The 16,980-nt window shown below is 39.7% G+C and overlaps 1 protein-coding gene across 1 annotated transcript in view; it reads right to left on the bottom strand.

Annotated features, from left to right (window-relative positions):
- Positions 1 to 166: 166 nt before the first annotated feature.
- The window catches only part of LOC139719949 (DNA repair protein RAD50-like), a 70,457-nt gene continuing 53,643 nt past the window's right edge, over positions 167 to 16,980 (bottom strand). Inside the window, exons 35-42 of the mRNA XM_071631328.1 lie at positions 11,440 to 11,565; positions 10,987 to 11,039; positions 10,353 to 10,438; positions 8,607 to 8,683; positions 6,079 to 6,141; positions 2,265 to 2,398; positions 1,379 to 1,507; positions 167 to 642 (exon numbers count right to left, since the gene is read on the bottom strand). Coding sequence (XP_071487429.1) covers positions 585 to 642; positions 1,379 to 1,507; positions 2,265 to 2,398; positions 6,079 to 6,141; positions 8,607 to 8,683; positions 10,353 to 10,438; positions 10,987 to 11,039; positions 11,440 to 11,565 — 726 coding nt within the window. The 3' untranslated portion in view covers positions 167 to 584. The remainder of the gene's footprint in view (positions 643 to 1,378; positions 1,508 to 2,264; positions 2,399 to 6,078; positions 6,142 to 8,606; positions 8,684 to 10,352; positions 10,439 to 10,986; positions 11,040 to 11,439; positions 11,566 to 16,980) is intronic.

The following is a 16,980-nucleotide window of genomic DNA, read 5'->3' as shown; positions in this document are numbered from 1 at the left end:
CGTCATTCACCTCATTAGAGTATATTTCCTTCTTCTCTTGCAAATACAAAGAAACCTAAAGTGATAACAATGAAGGCAAACGGGTACTTTGACAGTGCACAGACTGGAATGACACTTGCGCAGAATTACAAATCCACTTTGCTACAGATTGTAATTGACCACTGTGAATGGTCTTCAAAATTGACAAATATTTTAATCAAGTGAGTCTTACAAAGAACAGTTTCATAACTTTCATCACACTTAACCTCAAATGTAATGATTACAGCTGACCCTAATATTTTGATAAATCTTATGTTAGCTGATACTTTTTTTTTGGGGTGGGGGTAATCTTCAGGCCTTCAGCGCTTTTTATGTGCAATGTATGTGTATGTAACGATATAAAGACAGGACAAGAGTCTGGGACATGTCACTAAATTCCCATAAATGATGCACAAATAATCTGTGCAGGTAGGTTGTTAACTGCTGTGTCTTCTGTCATTTCATGATGTGATTCTTAAACCTCTGCCTCTGAACTTTTTAATCACAAGGATACCTTCAGGGTACCGCTGAACTTCACTGAATGAGAGTTGATATTAGATGTCAGGTTACTGCTGGGTGGCCTGAAGTGTTGCTATGTCATACTTGGTCACTCTTGATTTGTACCTACAAAGACAGAGAGAGAGAAAGATAACAAAAAAAAAAAAAAAAAATGACACACACATAACAGATTAATCAACAACAAAAATCAACAAAAATTAACAACACAGAGATGGCAGATAAAGCAGAACATGAGCTGCCAGCCTGATGGACTCACTTGCACAGAGCACACAGCACAAAGAGCCAGTACATACACAGAATTGATGCTTACACTGTAGCTCTCTGGCGATTTTCAAGTTTCATCTCCGTGCTTCAAACATGCGACAGAAATGAAAACAGAATGAGGGACAAGTTTGCATGACTGGTCTAACCTCAAAATGGCTGCTCTATCTAAAAGAAACTTGGTCAATGACTGAGACTGTACATAGTAGCCAGAAAAGTAGACTGTACACATGCATTTTTGTTCTACCTGTTGCCAATAATGTGGCTGTCAACACTGTAAAATGACAGGTGTTATTGCATTGTTTTACAGACAAAGACAGAATTTTTTTTTTATCTCTGAGCTTGGTACAACTTATTGGATTCAGTCAAACTAGGTATCATTCTTTCAGTTTGAATAAGGCTTCAAAAAATCAAGAAATTTCCATTGTACAATGTACCTTTTTTGTTGTTGTTGGCTAGGCATATCATGTGATTTTCAGCTTCTAATTTGTCAAATTAAGCTACAAAGCTGTACAGCCCAAAATAAAGGCTATGTAAGATAACACCACACCCAGTCATGAAATTTTACAGAAGTACTCACTCGTCGCTCTTCGTCACTCGATAGAAGTGATCAGTGTAGTCTGAATGTCCGAGCATCTCAACGAAGTCCTCGTCGTGGGTGATGATGAGCAGCTGAAAGTGTCGCTGTGACTCTCGACTCTTCAGGATCCTTGAGGAGGTAAATCGGACACATTTGGTATCAAAGATCTTTTCATTTTTTAACATACTCTAAACTACCACACAACTGCCAACTGTAGAATACATATTTTGGGTCAACATTAATTTTTCAACTCTTAGTATTTCTTGAATGAGTAATCTTCATATTCAAACCTGAATTTTGGTAACATAAAATTGAGTGAATGTCTTTATTTTTTTCAGTCTGCAGTCTGATGGTTTAATCTCTATTTATAATTGTTGACTCCTCTGTTTCAGCTACTTGGGAACATAAAACTTTATGGGGTTGTACATCATGTTAAAACCAAACCACTCTTCTTTCAGAATCTCACCTATACTTTACTAAATACATGTTGACATCCTAGCTGTGGATTTTGTAATACATGTACAGTGCACCCCTGTTATGATGAAAACACTTATAACAAAATTCTCATTACAACGAATGTTTTTTCATATCTTTCTATACTTTACTGTCTGGTTATAACAAAACTTCGATTTTGCGATGACTTTGTTACAATGAGAGTGCACTTTACAACTCAAGGTAACAATGATTAATGTCCTTTAAATACCTCTTATATTTAATTATTAATTTCTATGGCTATCTATCTACATGTACTCATTCAATTTCTTATCTTTGTACTAATTGATATTATCAGAAAATCAAAACAATATCTATATTCCGTACAATGGCAAGCATGTTGGTACATTCAATGAGTGAAGGCTAGCAAAGAAACAAGAGAAGGGTCACATACTCAACAAGGGCACGGGCAAGACTCTCAATGTTGTCCCTATCAAGGTTTGTCGTGGGTTCGTCCAGCGCCAGGACCCCACAGCTCAGACAGAAGGTCTCTGCCAGGGCCAGACGGATTAGGAGTGAGGCCAGGACCTGGAACCAATGAAATAATGGGTTGGTATAGACAAACAGGTCCAGGGATGGTGAATGCATAAGAAAGGAGAATAGAGTTATGGAGACATAAATAGACACAGATAGATTTAAGGGAAATGGATACATAGGTACGTGTAATTAACCTCTTGAAGACTAGTCCCGAGTATACTGAGGGAAATGTGTTCAGGAAAAGCAATATGTACTACTGACACTTCTCTTTTTAGCTCACCTGAGCCAAAGGCTCAAGTGAGCTATTGCGATCGCCCTTCGTCCGGCGTCCGTCGTGCGTCGTGCGTCGTCCGTCGTGCGTCGTGCGTAAACTTTTTACATTTTCATCTTCTTCTTGAAAACCCCAAGACAGATTTTCATCAAACTTGGCAGGTAGCATCAATAGGGGGTTAGAAACTCAATTTGTTAAAATGGGCACCATGCCCCACCCAGGGGGCCCCCAGGGGGGCCCAAACCCCCCAAAATTAGGGAATCTGTAAAAATCTTCTTCTCTAGAACCAGAAGTGATAGAGCTAAGCTAATACTATGAGTTAGTACATTGATGACTGTAGTTTCAAGTTTGTTCACGGCAGAATCAGGGGTGCCCCCCTTGGGACCCCGGGGACGGGGGTGGGGAGGGGTTCTAATGGGGCCTAAATTGTACATTTTCATCTTCTTCTTGAGAACCCCATGACCCATTTTCACCAAACTTGGCAGGTAGCATCCCTAGGGGTTAGGAACTCATTATTTTAAAATGGGCACCATGCCCCACCCAGGGGGCCCCCAGGGGGGCCCAAACCCCCAAAATGAAGGAATCTTTAAAAATCTTCTCTAGAATCAGAAGTTATAGAGCTAAGATGACACTATGAGTGAGTACATTAATGACTGTAGTTAAGTTTGTTCATAGGAGATCCAGGGGAGCCCCTCTTGGGGGCAAGGGGGGGGGGGGGGGGTTGGTTGGGAAGGTCCAAATGGGGGCCTGAATTGTACATTTTAATCTTCTTCTTGAAAACCTCATGATGTATTTTCGTCAAACTTGGCAGGTAGCATCCCTAGTGGGTCAGGATCTCAATTTATAAAAATGGGCACCATGCCCCACCCAGAGTGCCCCAGGGGCCCCCATCCCCCCAAATTAAGGAATCTTAAAACATTTGGGCCCTTATTGTACATTTTCATCTTCTACTTGAGAACGCCTGGTCAAATTTTGGTAGAGGGGTGCCCCCCTTGGGACCCAGGGGAGGGGGGGGGGGGGTGAGGAAGGGTCCTAATGGGGCCTAAATTGTACATTTTTATCTTCTTCTTGAGAACCCCATGACCCATTTTCACCAAACTTGGCAGGTGGCATCCCTAGGGGGTTAGGATCTCAATTTGTTAAAATGGACACCATGCCCCACCCAGGGGGCCCCCAGGGGGGCCCAAACCCCCAAAATGAAGGAATCTTTAAAAATCTTCTCTAGAATCAGAAGTTATAGAGCTAAGATGACACTATGAGTGAGTACATTAATGACTGTAGTTAAGTTTGTTCATAGGAGATCCAGGGGAGCCCCTCTTGGGGGCAAGGGGGGGGGGGGGGGTTGGTTGGGAAGGTCCAAATGGGGGCCTGAATTGTACATTTTAATCTTCTTCTTGAAAACCTCATGATGTATTTTCGTCAAACTTGGCAGGTAGCATCCCTAGTGGGTCAGGATCTCAATTTATAACAAGAGACCCGCGGGTCTAGCGCTCACCTGAGTATCGCAAGTTCACCTTTCACGCAGTCACTTATCTAGATTATTCACAGCTCTACCAAAATTTGACGAGGCATTCTCAAGTGGAAGATGAAAATGTACAATAAGGGCCCAATTTTTTCAAGATTCCTTAATTTGGGGGAATTGGGGCCCCTTGGGGCCCTCTGGGTGGGGCATGGTGCCCAGTTTGATAAATTGAGATCCTGACCACCTAGGGATGCTACCTGCCAAGTTTGACAAAAATCCATCATGAGGTTTTCAGGAAGAAGATGAAAATGTACAATTCAGGCCCCCATTTGGACCCTTCCAACCACCCCCCTCCCCCTACCCCCAAGAGGGGCACCCCTGGATCTCCTATGAACAAACTTGAAACTACAGTCATTAATGTACTCACTCATAGTATTATCTCAGCTCTATAACTTCTGATTCTAGAGAAGATTTTTAAAGATTCCTTCATTTGGGGGGTTTGGGCCCCCTGGGGGCCCCCTGGGCGGGGCATGGTGCCCATTTTAACAAATTGAGATCCTAACCCCCTAGGAATGCTACCTGCCAAGTTTGGGGAAAATGGGTCATGGGGTTCTCAAGAAGAAGATAAAAATGTACAATTTAGGCCCCATTAGGACCCCTCCTCACCCCCACCCCCCCCCCCCCCCCCCCCCCTGGGTCCCAAGGGGGGCACCCCTGATTCTGCCATGAACAAACTTGAAACTACAGTCATCAATGTGCTAACTCATAGTATTAACCTAGCTCTATCACTTCTGGTTCTAGAGAAGAAGGTTTTTGCGGATTCCTTAATTTTGGGGGGTTTGGGCCCCCTGGGGGCCCCCTGGGTGGGTCATGGTGCCCATTTTAATAAATGGAGTTCCTAACCCCCTAGGGATGCTACCTGCCAAGTTTGGTGAAAATGGGTCATGGAGTTCTCAAGAAGAAGATGAAAATGTACAATTTAGGCCCCATTAGAACCCTTCCCCACCCCCCTCCCCTGGGTCCCAAGGGGGGCACCCCTGATTCTGCCATGAACAAACTTGAAACTACAGTCATCAATGTACTAACTCATAGTATTAACTTCGCTCTATCACTTCTGGTTCTAGAGAAGAAGATTTTTACAGATTCCTTAATTTTGGGGGGTTTGGGCCCCCTGGGGGCCCCCTGGGTGGGGCATGGTGCCCATTTTAACAAATTGAGTTCCTAACCCCCTAGGGATGCTACCTGCCAAGTTTGATGAAAATCGGTCATGGGGTTTTCAAGAAGAAGATGAAAATGTAAAAAGTTTACGCACGACGCACGACGGACGACGGACGACGGACGACGGACGACGGACGACGCACGACGGACGCCGGACGAAGGGCGATCGCAATAGCTCACTTGAGCCTTTGGCTCAGGTGAGCTAAAAATGGGCACCATGCCCCACCCAGAGTGCCCCAGGGGGCCCCCATCCCCCCAAATTAAGGAATCTTAAAACATTTGGGCCCTTATTGTACATTTTCATCTTCTACTTGAGAACGCCTGGTCAAATTTTGGTAGAGCTGTGAATAATTTAGATTAGTGACTGCGTGAAAGGTGAACTTGCGATACTCAGGTGAGCGCTAGACCCGCGGGTCTCTTGTTTTAAAAACATTTCCTTCTATTTTTGTTACATTAACATCATATGGAACATGTAGCACATCACACTTTATTTTTTCTTCTTTTCCCTTCTTTTCCCATCTGCTTCTGTGATATTCCATGAACTGATCATTCCTCACACCATCATGGTATGTAATTGTATAGCATTGTGTCAATTTGTGGGAATTCAATCATTCAACCAATTCACCAAAAGATTTGTTTGTGTGTTTGTAATGCACAAAAGTCAATCACATTATAAAGTGGAGACATTAACAAACATACACTGTACTCTTCCCACGCATCAAGCAATTAAAACAAAGGGGAAACTTTCACAGAATGACCTACACTTCGATGACCTCTCACCTTTTGACCTGCACTACACCGTCCCCTCATGTCAAGGGCTGTATTACCCTTCACCATGACAACCTGCAGAGTAGTGATAAGAAAGTCAACTTTTGTTCATATAAACAGCAACATTTGAATGCGTGCAGCATTGATCGCCAAATGGGGTATGTCCCATTTTCAAACATTCTAAAATAAGTCCATCATCAGATGGAGAAAAAAAAACCCCAAAAACTAGAAATGTCCCTATGGCGACTGATGCCTCCGCCATAATGCATGATTCTCCCAATAGGCGTATAGTACAATGTCTTCACAATGTGTGATCCATGAGTTTCACATAACTGGCAAAATATTGAAATGACAGGTTTGTCAGAAATGTCTTGTGGGTTTGTTATAATTTTCTAAGAGTGCAGGTACACATATTTGGGGAATTGAGAATTTTTACTTGAATTCTGACGGACCTTTTTATAAGTTTATACATTGAGTAATTTCCAAGGTATGAAGAAAGAGTGTAATGACAGTACAAAATATATATTTTTTTTTTTTTTTTTTTTTTTTGGGGGGGGGGGGGGGGGCATTGAAACCTGGCCTTTGACCCTTAACCTTTGACCTTTGATCTTCTGGCTCGAAATTTCCTGGAGAATCTCCATTAGGTAATGTATGTATTAAGTTTTGAAACTAATAATGAAAGCATTGCATATACTAGTATATGAGGGAAATAGTAACATTTTGAGGAGTTGACCTTGACCTTTGACCCCTGACTATTGACCCATGACCCCTAAATTCCCTAGATAATCCCTGCCAGTCAGTACATGCGTATGTACCAAGTTCCACGAAGATACATTGAACCATTTGCGAGAAGTGATATTGCAACATTTTCATATAACCTTTGACCTTTTGACCTTTGACCTTGTGACATGAAACTCTCTCTGGAGAATCTTTACGCAGTAGTACATGTCCACACCAAGTTTCAAGAAAATACCTAGGGCATTGCATAGATATGGGGGAAATTGCAACATTTGTAGCATTTGACCTTAACCTTCTGACCTTTGACCTCTTGCCAATGTCACTAAAATCTACTCAACTAATTGTTCCATCATACATCATCCTTGGACCAGGTTTGAAGAAAGCTGCTTCATCCAGTTTTGAGTTATCACGTAAACAGACAAATTTTAGGATATGACCTTGATCTTTGACCTTTGACCTCTGTCCGATTTCACTGAAAACCTAATCAAGTAATTGTTCCATCATATATCATCCTCCAACAAAGTTTGGTGAAATTTGCTCCATCCAGTCCGAAGTTATCACATAGACGGATATAATTTCATGATTTGACCTTGACCTTTGACCTTTAACCGATTTCACCCCAAATCTAATCAAATAATTGCCCCATCATACTTCATACTTGGACCAAGTTTGGTAAAATTCCAGTAAATATTACTCAAGTTATCGCGTAAACGAAAGCGGACGGACGTACGTACAGACGTACGGACGTACGGACGGACGGACAACCCGAAAACATAATGCCTCCGGCACCACTTCGTGGCGGAGGCATAAAAACCCCAAAAAACCTCCCTTCCAATGACAACTTTCTTGTTGCATGAAACAGGCTATTCTGGAAGTTATAATTATAAATGTACAATATTCTCATATTGCTTTCTTTAGCAGTTTTATTTGCATTATATCTAAAATTGAAAGGAATGAAGTTCACTCGCTTTATGTTCAAACTCTTCATATGTTCCTATAAATATTAGAAAGAATGTTGATTTATCATTAATATAATTAAAGGTCCTGTTTACCTTTGGGAGCAGTGGATTTTTAAATTTTTCCAGATACAGTTGTATCACACTTGATGCATATGTGTAGGTCTGTTGTATCACAACACATCCTATCATTTAAAATTCTCGCAATAAAGCCTGAAATATAAGGAAATATCAGTATTTTTCTGAATAAACCATAACTGTAGATGGTTTAGTCTGGGAACATTTTTATTTAAACTATTGTTCACATTTTGTGTATTTAACAATACTTAACATTGATTATACGGATTCAAATGTCTACATTGGTTGTTTCTATCCCTCACTCACATTAGAGAACTATTTCAAAGCTCTCATGCTGGGTTTTTGTTTCATCTGCAAATGGTAAATTACACCTTTAACAGGTTTAATTGCAAATATCTCAAATTGAAAAGAATGCAGTTCGAAACTCATTTGCGATCAAACTCTTCATATGTTCCTATGAATATTGAAAAAGAAAGTTGATTTATCATTAAAAATGTAATTAACAAGTCACACTGGGTCATTTTAAAACAATTCTATGGATGTCAGCTGTTTGGGCTGAAGATTGTTCCAGAGTCCAGGAGCATGAGAGGAGAATACACTGGTGGATTATATCTGGTGGGAACTGGGGACATGGTGAATGAGTTTTGACCACATGAAGGAAGATGACAAGTGTGTGTTCACTGAGGAGATCAGACACAAAAACTTACAGGAAAGTATACACTGCCAACAAAATGATGGACAAAATAGGAAAACAAATTGCTTGCTCACTCTGTAGTTGTAAGTCCTTCTGGTAGTGGAGGCTGCACCAGTCTCATCATCAGCACAAATCTCAATGTAGTCAATGTCTGTGAGAGATTGGAATACAGTTTGTCCCTCAAAAAATTACAATCAGATTTTTGCATTGATAATTTCCAATATGATTTAACTGTCTGAATACTATTTCAGGGTATAAAAATATAACATCTCACCTATCATATTTTGCAAAACACCCAATTTAGTTTGGTTACGTGGTCACAAGTAAATGCGAATTGTTGTGAAGCATGTTGTGGATGTGATTCTTCAAAGTTCAGCACTTGGATGCTCTTGGAACTGCACATTAGTGTGTGAACACAATGGACAGAACTTGGAGGGAAGGGATTCCTGACATGCTCTACAAAATTCCTCAGTTCTCTTTGACCACTGAAGCAAATTGGATGGGATTTTCAGTAAGATGTGGGTAATAAGTAATAGTTTTACACCCTGAAATTGCATTTGGATTGATTCACTATTTCTAAAGTTACCATTGTGGAGGGTCCCATTATAATTTTTTTTTTTTTTTTTTTTTGGGGGGGGGGGGGGGACAAAGGGTATAACCAACATGCAATTGCTTTGACTTCAAATACTATTGAGGGCTAAAATGATAGACAACAGTCATACGCTCAATATGTAAGTTGTCTACAACAAGCCAAAATGACTACAGGATTATACAGTGCATTTCAAGAAGAACAATCCAGGGTAGATATCTACCTTTCTCTTGTATGATTACTTTGGATATTGATGGCCAGATTGTGCATACATACATGTCACCAAATTAACCTGATAAATTAGCAAACACAAGAACCAGGAAAGCTGCAAATGAGGTGTTTTTGACAAAATGGAACAAAAATAAATTTAGGCAATACCCATAGTTACAGATAATTTCTTTTCAGACAAACATTGAGAACAAACATGAATGACAGAAATGAAAGTTTGCATATTGTGATTGCATTTGTCAGTATATCAGTGAAAAGAAAATGTTGGGGAATCACTAAAAAATGGCTAATTCAGTGAGAGGTACAGTAAGAAGGAAGAGAGACTATGAGTGCATGAGGATGGTTCTACGGCTAAACAGGAAGAGAGTTGGAATGGCCTCTTCAAACTGCTAATCAGCTCTTTGTAAGACTTCACGGTCACATATACAATGTATATCCCTTTTGCAAGCATCACAGAATTTTGCATGGTTGAAGAATACAGCGTAATGTCTCCCAACATTGTAAATAAAATCTTACGGTTTACATGTGTGTACACTTCAGAATAAAAAAAAAGGAAAAGAAACGAAAGACCAACCCCATGTAAGTTGAGAATATATTTCCCTTTTGTACTGAGAATAATGGTTGCAATTTTTATTTGAGGTCTGAATAAAATTCACTGGAAATCTATAGCACTGTATCCCCCTCCATCATGAAGAAGTTTCCAGTTGTTATTATTCTGAAGAAAGATCTGAATTACTTAATACCTCTACAATATATCACCTTCCAAAAGGATTCTACTTTTCAGGGTTGCAAAAGGAACATACAAACTCTAAATATACACCTACCCTGCCATGCAAAACACCTCAAACAAATAAAAGGAAAATTAGTATCAATATCTTTGCGCCCAAAGCTTTAAGTCTGAAATGAAGCAGAAAATGCTTTTCACAAAACGCATCTGCATACCTAGTATCAGGCCTTAGAAACTGTGCAAAGAGAAGAAATAGCTGCTACGTGTATTACTCACCACTGCCCTTGTATGTCACACGCCAATAATCTCGGATGATTTTGTTGATCTCAGCCATCTTCTGGCTGTGATAGGTGTTGATGGCACTGTGGCGCAAACAAAGAAATATTTTGACTTTTATTCTGAAGTTGTGTGTTTAATGCGACTGCTGTAAAACCAGAAATTTTCACATGCATGAGGCTTTGTCTCTTCTCGATATTTCTGTGTGTTGTTAGATTTGTGGCATATCAATGATTTGTGAAATTCACAAAAATTAAACCCTGGCGAATATAACAGCTGTTACAGTAATGCAAAAGGAGCTAAAATTCTGGAACTCTCTGTCCTTATAAAAAGGAAGTCCAAAACTTGATTCAAAACAACAAAATTCCTCAGGAATCATGAAGCAATACAAACTTGGATACGGTATGTGAGAATAATTTGGGGAGAGAATCATTTTGATGTTTGATGAGTTTTGGGGAACTGCACGTGTACATGGTCTACAGTGTATGCATTTTCTCTCTATTCTTTAATCACTATAGCAGGTGCCCACATGTCCATAAATGGGATATTACTTGCATAATGGCTCCTCTGCTGTAGCAGACAGATTTAAAATTTCTTGTACATTTCTTGTGCATTAATTATAAGCAATTCTTACCTGTTCATAGCATTGTAGTATTTCTCTAAGTCTTTGTTTGCAATCTCGGTAGTCTGCATTGTGGAAAAAGCACAAAAACAAGACTCCACAAAAACATCATCAAAACATTGTTTTCACTCACTGTTACAGAATATTCACTATCTATAGAGAGAGAACACATTTATTATACAATAACAGAAAAATATCAGAGAAATTTTAGAGAGCAAGAGAGAAAGTAAAACCAGCCTACGTATGTTTTGGTCAGAGTGTGAAGATCATCAAAACAAAACATTTTTTGGTGGGCTACCATGCGTATGCTGTCATTCTGAAAGTAACATCAAAAGATCGCAAACAATGGAATGGATTGCACCATCTTGCCATGCAAAACACCTTCATGTACTAACACAAATATATTAAATTACAAATTCTGCTCCTGTACTGCTGTTTTCTCTACCAAAAGACGAGCCCACTCACCCGACACTTGATCATCATGTTGTTGTAGTTGGTCTCAGCATTGCGATAGATGTCCTGCTGTAGCTCCCTATCTTGTTTCTGAACCTCCTTCTTCAGCTCAGCGCAGCGTCCATGCAGCAGGTTCTTCTGCAATGGCAATATGAAATGTTTACCAGCACACACAAAGTGTACAAAGCATAGGGAGGAAAAGAATTCCACATTACTATAGAAGATAAAGATTGCTGAGTGATATCGATATGATATATGTGACCAGCCACGACAAAAGGATCCGAAAATCGGTCAAAATCATAGAATTTCTGTTTTTGGCATAATGTTGGAATCGAACGTTTTACCTCCCCGTGATCACGATTGAGCAGGAAAGGAAACTTTGAAGGCAGTTTTCTCAAAATGCTGATTTCCTACACCACTCGACATGGTCTCATATAAATCATCAATATCTCCGCAACCGAGTAAGTTTATGAGTCGAGTTATGTATGAAATTACATAAGTGTAGAGCGGAAGAGTAAGGAAATAATGTCATGTCAATTTCAGAAATCGATCCCCCTCTACTTTCGGATCCTTTCGTTGGAGCGGGTCACATACAGTATCAACCAATAAAGAAATATCTATTTTTTAATACACAGCAATGACCAACCCACCAATCAACACACACACGTGAGGGAAGCTATGGTGTTTCAATAATTTTCAAAGGGCAATCATGTGCATTACATATTCTGAAGGGGTAAAACTTGATTGTATCACATGTTAAGCATTATGCCACATGAAAGACACCAGTACAATAAACCATTAGAATCGATGCAAAAGTTATGAATTTTTATAAGTTTTGGTGTTTGAACCCATTAGTAGAGGCTACTATGTAATCCCGTGAGATTTTTGTGCCAAAATTGATTTTTTTGGCTAACTTTGTCAATTTGGGGGTGCTGAATCCAAAAAAGTTTGGTTCCATTTTTTCCGACCACGTCTTCAGCCGCCATTTAGAATTCCAAAATGGCCGCCATAGTAAACTGTAATTTTATCCATATCTCATTAAGTGAGTATTATAGAAGCTTCAAATTTGGTGCAAAGTGCATGGTTGTGATGTCAGACACTCTGGTATATCTTTTTCTGATATTGTGGATTGTTTTGATACAATTTGTAGGCTGCCATCTTGAATTTCAAAATGGCCGCCATAGCAAACAGTATTTTGAACCATATCTCATGCAGTAAGCATTGTAGAAGCTTCAAATTTGGCGCAAAATGCATGGTTGTGATGTCAGCCACTGTGATATATCATTTTCTGTTATTGTGGCTTGTTTTGATACAATTTATAGGCTGCCATCTTGAAATTCAAAATGGCCGCCATAGCGTTTTTACCCATATCTCATGTTGCAATTATTGTAGGAGCATCAAATTCTCAGTAATAGACATGCTAGTGGTGTCCAATGTTCCAATACAGCTGTTTCCTATTGTCGATCATTAGATAGGCCACCATCTTGAAATTCAAGATGGTGGCCATAGAAAAACATATGATACTGTGGTAAGCGCCCTAGATAAATTTGCCAAAATTGTCTTAGTTAGACCGAATTCACTTTCAGGTCACGCACAAACGACAGCCATCTCTTAATTCAAAATGGCCGCCATAAATTCAGACTGTAAGGACGAGGTTCCAATGACATCATCAAGCCATCCTGAGGGGCAAAAACTGTGTGTGTGGGGGGGGGGGGGGGGGGGGGGAGAGGGGAGGGGTCCCATGCCATTTCCCATAAGTGTGGGCAAGCGTGTAAGCGTTACATCCCACGTCCCATAATAGCGCCAAGCGGGTATGTGATTCGCTTACACGTGATTTGTTTTTGCCTCTCAGGCAAAACATTATTTGGTGTCGTGGAACCTCGTCAATAGTTACATTCAATCCCAGTTATTAAATATTTGTACAAAAGTAAGCATTGATACGATTAAAGGTGATCTTCAAAAACTTGATGCTGCCTTGAGAGAATGAAGACAAACACGGAAAAGTCTCGCAATGTCAAGAAATGCCATCGTCACCCTACCAGGCATCCCATCCACAAGCTTGTTTGTGGACCACAAAATAAAACAACTCATCAGGGAGCTCATAATTGCTGGATGTATTTCTGGAATAACACAGAATGAATAAGGAATGCCAATGAGTAGGTTTTTCCTGATTGCCCTTGTGTGGGTCATCCTCAATTATCAAGACTTCCAAGATGCTTACTGCTGTACCGCCAATGACTCTAAAACTACCAAGGAGCAATAATAGCTCAGTTCTGTGGCACTTTGGATGCATCAGAATTCCTCAACAATTTGGAACTCCATCACACGAGGGTAATCTCAAAAATTATCACTGCATTGAAACTGATGAACGTGGTGTTTGGCAATCAGGTATCGGAAACATTCAAGGAGGATATTCTAGAAAGAGATGAAAATGGATGTTTTCATGTTCTGTACTAAGAATTTGTATCTGAAAGAATTAAAAAAAAAAATCTGTCTGGGATAATATGAGAAAGGCCAGTCATTCAGCTCTTGCAATTGAAATACACCATGTAAGATTGGATAAAAAGTCACTAAGCTTAAGAAGACCACTACCTTCTTATAACACTTCTACCGGTACAACAGTCTGATAGACCTGTCATTATCCAGTCATTACGGAAGGATACAATTATCGGAAGTTATAAGTTCTACTGTTCTATCAAGTAATTCCACAATCACTCTTCATCTCACAATTTATGGCCTTCTCCTCATTCTGACTAACAAAGGTTCATTTTTCATACCCATGCCTTAACCCACAAAACTGAGCCAAATAATCAGCCTGAAAGTTGAAATACTGATCAGTCAATTCCATCTGACACAGAACGGGGAAAAAAGAAACAAAAGGTTCATCAAAGATGCCATGGGAGCTGTCACCCGTCACAATGAGGAAGCAGATATCCTCATTCCGTTGCATGTATTAAATGCTACTTCAAGAGCAACAGGGAATTTCAGAGATATTGATGATTATTACGTATAGACACTGACATTTTCATTCTCCTAATGGATCTTTGCTTTACTTTTAATACTGCATCGCATGTTGTCTGCTCCATCACTGGAAAAGGGGAGATGATTAAGTACAATTGACAATGTTGACAGATTATGTTCTGCAAATTGTTGCGAAAAACAAAGGTCTGCTTGGTCATGCCTTTCATGGCACAGGATGAAGTTGAAAATTTGAGGATGTCTCAAAGAGTAGATGGATCAAGAATTCTCTAAGCCTTGAATCATGCAGAATGTCCAATGACACAGTCCATGCCTTCCAGAAGTTGGGCGTGGATGACTTCAACCTGGACAATCTCCCGCTTTGCTTTCGTAGAGTCTTGATACAACACATCCAGAGAACAAACCTTGTAAACCTTCAAAACCTAATTTGTGCCTCTACTATTCAGGGGAATTTAATATGGTACATTGTAGTTATTTCCAGCGGATATACATAAACTGTGCAATTAAATGCTTTGAGCTTCCTACACCAACGGTAGCCACATAATTCATTATCATGTTCATAATAATGACAAGAAATGCAAAAGTCATTGTTTCTGGAAGAATTTAGAACCAATTCTCCCCGTGTACAGCCCTATATACGAGTGCTGTGACTTTAAGAACACGTGCAGGGAATGAGCCTAGAAGACATTAACTAAAGTAAATTTCCAATAAATTTTCTAGTACACGGCTAATATTGTTTATTTAAACTCTACAACCAAATCGTCTAAATGGGGGCATTTAGTCACCCAGACACAGTTATTGAGGCACTTTTGAAAGTCATTTGCTTTGACACCAGAATCACATGATTTCCCATTCACAAGTTTTACCCAAATGCAATGCTCTTAAAGGAATGTTTACCATGGCAGCCATTTTGCATTTCAACATGGCAGTGTACCTACAGGAAGCAGTCCCTCCTATGCAATGATAACACTATTTATTGAAGTGATTGACTTACACATAGGTCCTACATGAAAGTGCTCCAGCATGCTTGAGTTTGCAGGGTAAAGATCTTACAGTACCAGATATGGGTCGAAATCATCTTGAATTTCATGAGTGGCAGCCAATGCGAATAATCCATTATTACAGAATGTATAATTATGATTATGTGTGTGTGTCTGTGTTTGTAAAATAATGTACAATGTACACCACCATAAACATTGATATGCCTAAAAGTTGCTTGTCGACCACAGATATTAGCTGAAAAGCAGCCATTTTGAGTGATAAAATGGCAGCCTCAAAAATGATCTGCAATTCTAGGGAGGGGATCAAAGTACATCTGAATGTTCAACATCATGAGCCCGATTATGCCCGAAATGTGAACTTTCTGTATTGTTTACAGCATGAAATGCGGGTCAAAATATACATTCTGGTATGGCGGCCATTTTGAATTTCAAGATGGCCACCTATGATATCAAAATGGACCATCATTTCAGATAAAGATGTTTCAGAATGTATGATAGCAAACGCATGCTCTTTGCCCCAAGTTAGAACCTTACACAATGCGTACAATATGAGATACAGGCCCAATTACATTTGCTATGGTGGCCATTTTGAATTTCAAGATGGCCGCCAACCAAAATTATCCATCATTTAAAACAAATATGTATATATTAGCATATCTTACATCATAAGCATTCTTTTTGGCCCAAATTTATACTTTCCATAATGCTTACAACCTGAGATACAGGTAACAAGGAAAAGTAGAAATTACGCGGTGCGTAAAATATGTCCCCGCCGGAAGTAGCATTTAGTAGCAAAATGTACAATATAGGTAAAAAGACCAAGGTCAAAGGTGAAAGAAGTCAAGGGTCAAAATTCTATGTAGAAGTTTTGAAGCCCTCACCTAGTGCCATCACATAAAGCAAACGGAATCGAAATCGGGTTAGAAATGGCGAAGGAGTAGCATTTTGTAGCCAATGTACAATATAGGTAAAAAAAATCAAGGTCAAAGGTCAAAGAAGTCAAAGGTCAAAATTCTGTGTAGAAGTTTTGAAGCCCTCACCTAGTGCCATCACATAAAGCAAACGGAATCGAAATCGGGTTAGAAATGGCGAAGGAGTAGCATTTGGTAGCAAAATGTACAATACAGGTCAAAAATCAAGGTCAAAGGTCAAAGAAGTCAAAGGTCAAAATTCTGTGTAGAAATTTTGAAGCCCTCACTTAGTGCCATCACTTAAAGCAAACGGAATTGAAATCGGGTAACAAATGGCGAAGGAGTAGCATTTTGTAGCAAAATGTAAAATATAGGTCAAAAATCAAGGTCAAAGAAGTCAAAGGTCAAAATTCTGTGTAGAAGTTTTAAACCCTCACCTAGTGCCATCACATAAAGGAAACGGAATCGAAATCGGGTTAGAAATGGCGAAGGAGTAGCATTTGGTAGCAAAATGTACAATACAGGTCAAAAATCAAGGTCAAAAATCAAGGTCAAAGGTCAAAGAAGTCAAAGGTCAAAATTCTGTGTAGAAGTTTTGAAGCCCTCACCTAGTGCCATCACTTAAAGCAAACGGAATTGAAATCGGGTTAAAAATGGCGAAG

Source organism: Diadema antillarum, unplaced genomic scaffold (assembly GCF_040938485.1).
Source record: "Diadema antillarum isolate AM-2024a unplaced genomic scaffold, OU_Dant_1.0 scf00000117, whole genome shotgun sequence".
Taxonomy (NCBI): domain Eukaryota; kingdom Metazoa; phylum Echinodermata; class Echinoidea; order Diadematoida; family Diadematidae; genus Diadema; species Diadema antillarum.
This window is presented reverse-complemented; position numbering and strand designations above follow the sequence as displayed.